Below are 11,900 nucleotides of genomic sequence, written 5' to 3'. Positions count from 1 at the left end.
GTATATTCGACCTCGCGACACGTGCCAGAGCTGAAACGAGTTTCACGATTAATGGATTCGATCGAGTCGGCGATCGACAAAAAGATTCAACTTTCCGGAGGTTCACCGAGACTGTCATCGTCCGCAAGCATCGTGTCCGCGGGTGCAACCCTTTGGAAAACGGCGTAAAGCCCGGCCACCCCCCCGGCGCGGTGGCTGGCGCGAGGCTTGGCGGAGGGTGGCGTGGTTGTAGGGGACAAAACTCACCCTAAGAAGCCTTTAAGAACGCCAAGGCGGCGGCAACGTTGGTGGGGTATAAAAGTAGCCGCATGCGCAAACTCGTGAAAAACTGCGGCCCGCCTCCGGCGCCGCCTCTATCGTTTCCAACCCCTTTCCACCCCCGCGACGATCCTCTCACCTACAAGGACCCCCTAGTCCCCCCAAGACGTGGCCGTCTTGGAGGACGAGCTGCGGCCTTTTTCGACAATTGGCCCCGTCTAACATGTGCTAACCGTGTGTGATTACCACCGTTCTACAACTCAACCCTTCTTCCTACCTTCTCCTATCCTTTCCCACCCCTTTTACTTCGTATTCCAACACGCGACAGTCTTGGTTCATGAGAAACATTCTCGTGGCCGTGAAAATCAAAGTGTCACGACACTCGTTAGTCGAAGAATCGAGTTAAGATGTCTTGTATCGTATCGTATCGTATCGTATCGTATCGTATCGTTGCGTGGACCGTTCGCGGATCGTGTTAAATTTATCGTGAGTTGCAGTTGGTGGAAGAAGTGAAGGATAGAAAGTGGATGAATGGAGGGTGGGTTCGTCACAGTGTGAGTCTTCCGATCGAGATCGATTCCTAAATGTTTGTATCGGTCTCCACGCGTCCTTCCACTTTTTTTTCTTTGTCCCTTCTGCTTTGGAGAGTGTGAATTTTTTCCTACTCTCTCTATTTTTTTTGTTTTTGGTTAACGACTTTTTCATTTTTTCGGGGAGCAAAAGTGGGGGCGGAGAGGGGAATCGTGAGCACCAATTATTTCTTGCCAGGCAGCGCGGGAACAACGACCGGCGTTGATCTAATTGGTCGCCAGTAGGTAATTGTTCGGTGTCGATAATTGGGCCAATTAATTTGTACGGAAAAGTGCGTCGATAATCGTCCAGCATTCACCGCCGCGATACCGATTATGTGGACCGTGTCGGATGCGGGTTATGGAATATCGTTACCGTCAAAAGGCCGAGAGCGACTCGTGACAAATAAAAAAATAGAGGAAAAAAAAGAGAGAGAGGATCATAAAAATGGAGAACGAGGGAGGTGCGAAACGCCGGTCGAAACACACCGGACGCCGGTCACGTAATCGAATATATTTTTCTTTTAATTGAAAAATATTGTCGCTTGGCTGTTTCGGCTGGTAATTTTATGGAGACAGGATTTAATTACACGAAATCACGTCGAACCGAACAATATAATTAAATATCTGTTTTTTGTGAAAAACTGACGGCAGCGCGAGCCACGATTTTATTGAAATATCCGAAACCTGCTAAATATCCTATCCATCGCCCGTTTCACGCGTATCCCGCCAGTACTCGGCTCTTATGTCTTCGATTCACGTTTTTCCACGAGGATCATACGCGACTTTGAAATTCCCTCGCGACGCGACGATTTTCCTTTCGAAATATTTCCTTCGTTTCTCGCGCGTCGAACGCACAAAGAATTTTATTTTAGAACAACGCATGACGCGTCTCTTCGATAGTAACATTTCCTCGGTAATTTTAAAGGAAAACTGAATAATTCCAAGGGATAGGTAGATAATATATTTCTCGCAAATTGATTTTCACACAAATTTGTATATTTGTTCGTTCGATCGGTGATCATTAATTTTCAATTTCATACGATACGCGTATCATTACGAAATATATTTATAAATGATCGAACGTCCTCATTAGTCGACCAAATGACGATCGCGAAATTATTGCATTTCTTTCGGTTCACTGTATACGGTGTCGAAAATAACGGGTCGGCCAGGAACACAAAAAAAGGCGATGTATCGCCCGGGGGGGCCAAAATGTATGACGAAATGCATCTTGGGAACTCGACAATTTAGGGACGCGGAGGCGTTGCATTGTTACCCATAGGGGTGTAGGATTATATGGGGTGCTCTCTCCCGTTCAGGGATCCTCGTAACTTGCTACAGATCCGTCATGATCGATAGTCTCCTGTCGTCGGTCGAAAGAGAAACGCGATGCCATTCTCGTAGCCCGTAGTTTAATTTCCAGTGGTGAGATTGCCTTTTGCTTTGAATCATCCCCTATCTACTGGTATTTCATTTCTTGAACCTCCTTTTTAACGATCTTCAAGTTTCTTTCAAACTTGTAATTAATTTTGGGAGAAGAAAATTGTTTTTCGGCTTGGATGATGCATTTGTGTATCTTTTTTATTTAATTTATTTCTTATTCTAAGAAGATATTCTCGAATTTATTTTGTTAAAGAAACAAGTAATTTCAAAAAAGGTAGATCATCCTTCAACTTAGATGGTGTACTCGTGTCTCGTTCATTTTTCGCGTTTAATTTACTTCTTATTTTAAAAGAAGATACGAGATTCTTTTTCTTCTAGATTATCTTTCACCTATTGATATTTAATTCCTCGAATCCATCTGCGAGGCTCCTTAAATTTCTTGCAAACTCGCGAATTAATTTTGAAAAAAACAATATTGTCTTTCTGTGTTAACCAAATACAAATTGCCTTTTGCTTTCCTTGAGGTTATCTGATAGAGGCACGTGTGGGAGAATTTGTAGTAGAAATATATATTGAAATAAGTATAAGTACAGCTATAGTGTATGCTGATCTACATCCTCACTTTAGCAATGTTACGTTACAATAGAAGCGATAGGGAACATGTTGATACATTTATAACAAAGGACAGCACCAGAGAATTAACTTTGATGTGTAACTCTAACTGAAAGTTACAAGAAACAGCCATAAAAATCTACTCATAGGTCTTTTATGTATGGACCTTGTAACTCAAAACAACATTCATATTCAAGAACATAATAACATGGGCCTCTCCTTTTTTTAAATTTTTGCTTCACTAAATTCTATCTTCTTCGTAACGACGGTTTCCAGGTCACGGGTATAAAAAAAAAAGATGTAGACTTCTTCTAGAAATAATTACTTCAACAGCTATGAATTATGCTATGACACTATCAGCTAGTATTCAATTCCTCGAGCCTGTTTTTTAATGATTTTCAAATTTTCCTTAAACTTCCAATTTAATTAAGAAAAGAAAAAAAAAAAAACGAAATTGTTCATTCCACTTAATTTGTTTCTTACTCGAAAAATACAAAAATTCTTTTCTACGAAGAATAAACTACACCTCATTCCAATTCGTCACCAATACTTAGGTCTCCTTAAATTCATTTTCTCAAAATCTTCTTAGTCTATTAATTTCCAATTCTTGAAGAACAGAGATTCTACCGCCAAGAGTAAACTTCGCTCTCTTCCAATTTGTTATTAATTCTGAAATTTCCTCGAGTTCTATGTCATTTTATTCTCGCGTCGCAATAACGATAATTGCGACCACTCGAAGATCCACCCTAGCAATCTGGAAAGATTCGTTGCAACGGTCGTCGGTGCACGTATGACGGGGACATTAAGACAAAGTATTCCCCTCTTTCTCCTCAATACAGCCTTCCGTCCTGTCTTCGTTGCTCGCCTTGCTCCCTCGAAGAGCCCCCAAGCATCGCGCAACCCCCGTATTTCTCGGTGCTAAACGCAACTACACGAGGGACCTTTCTGCCGTCTTTGTTTTCCCTTTCTTCCCAGTGTCGTTTTGCAGTCTCGCGCGGGGAGGTCGTTGAACGACGGAAGCAGGAAAGACTCGACGAGGAAACGGCCGGAAAAAAAGACAATCGAACGAGAGGCGTGGAAGGAAGCCGAAAGGCAACCTCGTTATCGGTGTACCGGCCGACCGCAACGTGGAAACGATCCAGCCGACCCGCTCAGTAATTACAGACCAGGGAACGAGTTTCTTTTTATTTCGTTTCTTCATTTCGGGACCTCGAAACCGCGCTTGGCAATCGCGTGGTGTTTTGGATAAGCGTTCGCTGTCGCTCTGATCTACGGGACTCTTAAGTAAAGAACTCGAACTCCATGGACAACTTTGAAATAAGCAACAGAGTGATATTACATGCAAGTGTTATTATGGAAAGTTGTAACGCGAGCAGGTGATATTATGAAAAGATTAGAACGTCGAAGATGGTAATGTGCAGTTAAAGAGCCGTCAGTTTTCACAAAGATGAATCCTTTTAACGATCTCAAGGACAGGAATTATTCTCAGTGCGAATTCAATGGTGTGGATCCTATAAATCGAGACACGCGGAAACAGACGAAGCTTCGATTAAATATGACCTCGTGACTAATCATCGTCTATTATGACCAAGTAAATTCGAATTTCGCTGAGAGGAGAGGCGGTTGGAAAGCGAAAGAAATTCTGTGTGTTGATCGAAGGGAATTTTTCGGGGCCAAAGGGATTTCTCCACTGTTCTACGAAACGCGTGACAAACGGTGAAACAGAGGAGAGGAAAAGAGAAGCAACGGGTGTTGTCATCGGGTAGTCGCGATCAGCAGGAGTATAGCATCAGGATCGTGGAAGAGGGTGCAGCAGGAGAGAGAGATTTTTCCCCACCGCTTGGAAAAACCAACCCCCACCAGTCGCTTAGTACGGCCAGGCGGTGGTGGCGGCGGCGTGGAAGAGAGGCACGGAGGGGTAGGTTAGCCAGGGTGGTCTCGGTGGTGGCTGGGGGCGGCAGCCTCAAAAATACACCGCAACCACACCGCGCGGCTCCACCGCAGAAGCCGCCATCTTCCACCGCCGAACCGAAACGAGACCGCGCGAGTTAAACACCCTATCCTACTTCCCCGTGGAAGTTGCCGCTGCCACCCGCCGAAGTACCAGCCACGAAGAAGTATCATTCGCCTTCTGGTCCCGTGCTTCACCACTGACAGCCAACGAAACCGGTGGAATTTACAATTTTCCATCGTCGCGCCAACTGCAACCTGCTTCGTCCAAGAAGCGTTACCGAAGAAACAATTGATTAATCGTCGGCCACGAAGAGGTGTCTCTCGAAATCTGGTCCTGTGCATCATCGCTGATAGGCAACAGAATCGAAGAAATTTATAGTTATTCCCTGTCACGTCATTATGTCTTGAAAAATGTTAAGAAAGTGTCATGCTGTTGAGAAAAGGATCGAATTATTATCGAGACAGCGGAAATGATCGTCGGCGAATACACGGAACATATCTGGCGAGACTAAAGATCTTGAACTGATTTTAAATTCGTGACTATCATTGTTCGAAGAAACGTGTTGTGTAGTGACTGATTTGATGATTCCTATGTATAATAATGGATGCCTGAATCTTTCGTAAAGTCTTGGAAAAGTGGATCCCCGAATATTTTGTCGTTTGAAATAAAATCTGGTGTATGGGAGTTAGAATTCTCCTGAAGAATAATGTGCGAACGTGAGGTTTGTGCGGCGGTTTGGCTCGGAGGATCCCGGGTGCAGAGTTAACACCTGTTAGATGGTCGGGCAGAAGTGCTGATGTGACATGAACGTGGAGTAATTTCGATCGACCGCGGAACACTGGAAGCCAGATTTCAGAGTGAGTGTATTATCGTGAATCGTTGTTATTCATTTATGAACGCGAGTAGCAGAAGATAGTCAAGGTTGGTTTGACTTCCGTCGAATCACGTAGTGGGGTGCATTTCGATCAAAGAAACGAGGAAACGAGGGGCGACGTCGATTTCAATAAAACGAATTTTCTTCGCGAGTTGGCAATCGAGACGAGAGGAAGAATTTGCAAACGGATGCTCTTGCCTCGGCCCTGTCGCGGGATAATGAAATAAGGATCAAAGGATCCTGGGCCACGCGGGGCCGGCCAAGTTGTGCGCGTGCCACCGAAGGAACCGGAAATTTATCTTTAATCAGCTGCTACCGAAATAATGACCGTCATCGATCTACTCTATTAGTCCAATCTTAATAAAGAACTTAATTATCACTTTGATTATAAAAGACAAAAGTAGAAAAGATAAAAGGCTTGGCTACGTGTCAAAATAAAGAAGAAAAGAGATCCTGCTTTATTAGTTCAATTTTACCACAGAACTTAATTATCACTGGATATCGTTAGTCGTTGGATACATTTTTGACAATAACAAATAAAAATAAAGAAGATAAACTGTTCAATTTTTGATAGAGCGTGCGATGGATCGGAGTTAATAAAGGAAAGGCTGGCCGATCGAGTAGAAAAAAATTGAGTCGAATTCATCGAGGTTTGTCGGCGAGGAGGATCTTTCCGGAAAAGAGTCCAATGAGCCTGTTCTCATGACGAATCCTTTACGAGATGCACGCCCCGAGGATCGGCCTCTAGGCTTAGATTATCCGGATCCGAGATTGGTTCGAAACGGTCATCAGGACCATCAAGGGAATTCGACGCATCAGATCGGTGGCGGGAGAATTAGGAGAACCAGGACCTCGTCATCGAGGAGAAGAATGCACCTGGCCAACGAGGTCCCTCCACAAGGATCCACTGGTGGTAATAATATACCGGATTATGCACTCACCGCGGACCTGCTCGCCGAGAGGACTTTGGATGGCCTGTTTGCTGAACATCCTGGAGAACTTGTGCGAACAGGTAAAAAATATCGATTAATTTTCGTTTAGGAAAGTTTACAAATTCGTTGTCCAGTGGATGTTTAGCTTTCTTAATCTTACTTCTTGTTTAAGTTTTTGTCGGAAGGGTTAATAGTTAGTTTTTAAGATTCGGAGCATACTGGAGAATTTCTGCGTAGAGATAAAATTGAATATAATTTTTGTTCGAAAAATCTTGCCTTTCTATTTCAGTACCGTAGATCGGTGAAAACCTAAACTTTTTTAATTTAGTAATTTATTAATTTAGTAATTAATGTACGATTATATTTTGTGTTAGAATTTCATTTGTTGATGATTCGGCGATTATTGTCAACAGGCTCGCCACACGTGGTCTGTACGGTGCTACCGCAACATTGGCGGTCAAACAAGACACTTCCGGTAGCGTTCAAGGTAGTAGCTCTGGGCGAGGTCGGTGATGGGACTCTGGTGACAGTGCGTGCCGGAAATGATGAAAATTGCTGCGCGGAATTGCGAAATTCCACGGCGGTTATGAAGAACCAGGTGGCGAAATTCAACGATCTTAGGTTCGTCGGTAGAAGCGGAAGGGGTAAGATATTTCCATATTTTATACTCCTTTACTTCTTCCCCATATAAGAAAAACAAATTTACGTCATGACTTGGGCGAAGGAGGCATCGTAAAATGATTATAGGAATTCAATTCTCTATATCTTCGACTTACCTTTTCTTAATAAATTCACATATGTTATGTTATAGGTATATTAGAATATAACGTATACAATATGCAATTTTGTTACAACGAATTTTTGATATTCTTTCTCGATAAATTTTCTTATCTTTGTAGATAAATTTGTATTATCGTACACTATTGTAAAGGTAAGAATTCGTATACAATTTAAATCCTCCTTTAGAAGTTACTTTAGAATATTTTTTACGGCTCAGTGAAGTATTGCAGGACCCCGTAAAAATTGGGCATTTCATGTATGAACGACGTAAAAGTCAAATCGATAAACTCTCTCATATAGTTATCAGTTTCACGTTATCCAGACACATAATCGATATTCAACACATTAAAAAAGAATTCTCACTTCCATGAATTTCTTTTATCGCAAAGGCACAGTATGAATAATCGCAAATTTTAAAGTCAATTTAAGAAAAAAAAGTTCTGTCAATTTTCATTTTTTTATGCATTTCGATTTACGGGGTTGATCGGCACGAGTGAGTCATATTATCTAATGGTAAAAGGAAAAAGTGAGCATAGTCGAAGAAATATACCAGAACAAATAGTCAAAGATCTTATGAAACAGACGTAGAAAGAAAGAATTTTCAGAAATCTAGCTCTTAATTCTTTCAACTTCCCTTAAGAATCCCTCCGTTGAGCGTTCTTCAGACGGGCAGACAATTAAGCGAGGGCCTCTCGAGGAAGAGCGATTGAAAAAATTCGATCAACCGTAGCCGATGCAGCTCGGCGAATCTTTCTCGAGGGGGGGTCGGCGTCTTAAATCATTCAGTAGTCGGTACATTAAGGTGGTGGGCCGACTGATGGCCTCGTTTTTCCTCGGACGCGAGGCGAGGAGAGCCAGCTGGCCCCTCCGTTTCATCCTCATTTTTAATTCAACCGGCAAACAGTGTCGTCGTCTCCGTGACTCTCGATATCTCGGCCGGTCGTCGCGGAGATTTTTTAATTCTCGCCTCCCGCGACTCAATAATTCAGCTGTTCCTTCGACAAACGTGGAGAAAGTGGGGTGGTGGGGGTGGGCGGGTGTAGGAGAAAAAATATAAGAAGGGAAAGAAAAAAATAATCAGAGGCCCATAGGTCGGAGTTGAATAATGCACCCTAATAATCACTGCCATTACGGTCTCTTAATGCAAACGCTCTCTCGCGACCAAGGATCGAGCTAAGAAAGGAGAACAGCAAGCAAGTTGCTCACCCTGCGTTTCGTCGTTCTCCCTTCGGACCTGGCCCGTTTTTTCCGGCCAAGAGGGTGGCAAGGATCGAGAGATACGAGTAACGAGGCGTCCTTTAATTCCTTTAATTCGACCGACTCGCAACGACGTCCCTTTTCCTCTTTCCTGATCGTCTTCTTCTTTCCTGATCCTCTTTCTTACCGTCGCGAGAGCAACTTTCAAGAGAGCAGTCACGAGCGTAGGTTAACGAGGGGAGGCGACTTGTTTATGGCAAATTGGAAAAGGAAATTGCGGGGTCTGCGCGATATCGACTCTCTTCCGTTCACCGTGACACGCACACATCGACGATCGTCCTTAAACGGTGGTTTAAATGCCAGCCTTTTTTATGGATCACCCCTGTCCCGAATCGTCGACGACGATATCGGCCAGCGGAGCAAAGTAAATTTCCAAATATTTCTACCTTCCTTCGGGAAATCAAAGATCGAGGGCTGATGCCACTTTGTACGATCAAGTCGTTTCTCGTTTGATGCTTAGGGCGACGAGATGTTCCAGGTACGACGAAACGTTACAGAGGGAGATTTTGCAAAAATTTGCTACTTGCGGCGTGACAAGAGGTACAGAAGTTTGTTTCCTTTATCTTCTTGTTACTACAGAAATTAACAAAGGAAAGTTTGAAGTTAACTAGCAGACAGATATTTTGACTATTTCAGGAATGAGTTTTTAGTACGAACGAATAAAAGTTGAAGGCGGTTTATTCGAAGAAATTGAACAATTTGAATGCCCACTAAAATGATCAAAACCGATGTTCATCTTCTTTTATGTCTGGAATATATGTATTTTAAGGATATCTTCGCTTCTTTTATTAGTCTTCTATTAAATTTCAAGTCTTCTTTCTTCTTATATATCTGTCTATTTATCCATTCGATGTATATAACCTTTTATTAATTCATCATTTATTCCCTGCTATCTATTACCTATGTAAGTTTCTGAATTTTTGATAATTACCTCCGACATAGTGAGTTTAGAACGAGGAATACCTAAGGCCGGTTAATAAAATCTTCCTTCTCTTACAATTTACTTTCCAACTACGCAATTACCATCAAATCTTGTTCATATCGTGTACAAGACACGGCCGAAACACTCAAAGGTACAAGATAAATTCAGATTAAAGACAAGCTGTACCAACAGAGGCGACCAGCATGCAGAACTAAATTTCACTTTTCTCAGAAGATAACCAGCATCCAGGAAAGATGAGACCTCTTACTACTTTTCCCTCGATCGTCTTTTCTGATATGCGGGGAAAAAAATAAACGAACCAACGCAACGTGCAGAAACAATGGACGTCCATGAACGGTTTTCACAATTTTTTCGCGAAACTCGTCGGATGAGAAGGATATCGCGGATATATAGGAAATCAGAGAATAGGACGGGTCAGAGTGATAGAGCGGGAGAGAGACAAAGGGGTGGCAGGGGGTGGTTGGGAGTAGAGTGGTTGGCTGTAAGCGGCTTTGGTTTCCATGGCAGTAAGCCCTCATTACTGTATTACGGGCAGCCCCTAACTACCAGCCGAACGCAACGATTTGCTTCTAGAACCTCTATGAGGGTGACGGATCATGCAAGATTGTTTTCCGCGTGTCCGGGAAACTCCGATATTCCAATCTGCCGGAAATATTCCCTTCTAACGTAGTTCCTCTTCATCCACGCTGCGATACATAGGCAAATTTTCCTCCCTTTAGGTCCAAGATTTTAGTTACACGCGAATCTTTTTTTCTGATTTTTTGGCGGTTAGAATAAATATTCTTCGGCTTCTTATTCAAGAATGAATTCGATAACTTACTAAAACTAGGGTCGCATTAACGCAATGTATTGTTTGTAGTTTTTTTTAAATAATTCGTGTTATTGAATTCTTTTCTTCGACGTTGTAATTGTGTAAGGTACTCCAGGAGTACGTTCAACATATTTTTTTATCTCTATTTCTTGTTCAATCTAGAGCCTACAGTTTTATGAAATTTCAGGGAAATCGTTTTGTCATAGAGATGTCTTCTGCGAATTTAATTTGTTCTATTAATGTAATTCGCTGTACCTATTTCAATAAAACAGAAAAATATTATCGTACTGGATTTTAGAAAATCTTCAGGTTCATATCTCCATTTTTCATGAAACTCTGTTTGCAATTTTGCAATTAGGCTTGAATAATTCATTTGGAAAAATTGAGGAACAGATGCACCGTAGTCTGTTTTATCGAGTAGCTAATGTAGTTATAGACTCGAGCCTCTGGTATTCCCACTATCGTGTTTTTAAAACTGAACACGATGCCAGATAAAGCAAATATTACCATGCTTTTTACATCTTCAAAAGGAAATCGATAACAAAATACGAAAAAGGGGAAAGCACGAGAAATGAAAAATTTGTAAAAAAACACCAGACGTTACTTCCACCTCAATCTGAAACAACGAAGCAAGGTTTCATCGAATAATCGTTCTCGTATAACGAATGAAAATTTTCGAATTTCCTGTTCCACAGAATAATTTCCACCTGTGACCGTGATATGTTCGTCGTACTTTAACAAAACGGTCGATGGTCACGCGTTTTTCAGGCGGTCTGCTGGAAAATATGCGATCACCGATCACCGATCACCGATAACACACCGATAACAATCGTTATCATCTACGGAGTCGGGTAAACAGATTTGCTAAATAAATGGAAAATTTATGATGTTTGCAGGCGAGTCACGTCGTGTATCGCGCATAATACCGCGAAGAGACGAGTCGCAGCGGCCGCTTCATATACGGATTCCGTGTACATTTTTCCCCGTTTTTTCGCCTCCGTTATTTTGCACGTGGCCCGCGCTCACTGACCATTTTGGGGTAAATATTTGTTCCGTGCTCGCTCGCGGGCTCCGCCATGCCAATTTAATACTGCGACTGCGGATGAGGAATGATTTTAGTCAAGGCGAGCCACCGAGCATTGTTCGCAAAAATTCGAATCAGTCCTTTTAATCGATAGAGAAAGAATCGTTTCTCCAGGACACACCTAACTAACAGTACCATTAATATTTTAGTTATTCCTTGATAATATAGATGCCTTTGAATGTTTAAACTTCACGCTAGATGACGTAGATATTGAAATTTACTATAAAAAATATAAAACATTCCTTATAGAGTAATCTTATCTCTCAAGTGCGTGTCAGTTATGTGTCCATTATATATTTCGCAGCTTGAAATTGAATGTAAATTAGAGTAGTTTCAAAGCGTCACACACATGGTGATAGACAGGAGAAAGTTGGAAACATTAGCAGTATGAAAAAGTGTGATAATTTTATATAATTGGCGATAGCTATAAATGACTACAA

General features: G+C 42.1%; 1 protein-coding gene across 1 annotated transcript in view; it reads left to right on the top strand.

The window, feature by feature from the left end:
* The first annotated feature begins 234 nt into the window (after positions 1 to 234).
* LOC139993222 (uncharacterized) overlaps positions 235 to 11,900 on the top strand; it is a 35,108-nt gene continuing 23,442 nt past the window's right edge. Inside the window, exons 1-3 of the mRNA XM_072014735.1 lie at positions 235 to 812; positions 3,814 to 6,665; positions 6,999 to 7,229. Coding sequence (XP_071870836.1) covers positions 6,356 to 6,665; positions 6,999 to 7,229 — 541 coding nt within the window. The 5' untranslated portion in view covers positions 235 to 812; positions 3,814 to 6,355. The remainder of the gene's footprint in view (positions 813 to 3,813; positions 6,666 to 6,998; positions 7,230 to 11,900) is intronic.

The sequence above is a fragment of the Bombus fervidus genome, chromosome 12 (assembly GCF_041682495.2).
Source record: "Bombus fervidus isolate BK054 chromosome 12, iyBomFerv1, whole genome shotgun sequence".
Taxonomy (NCBI): Eukaryota; Metazoa; Arthropoda; class Insecta; order Hymenoptera; family Apidae; genus Bombus; species Bombus fervidus.
This window is presented reverse-complemented; position numbering and strand designations above follow the sequence as displayed.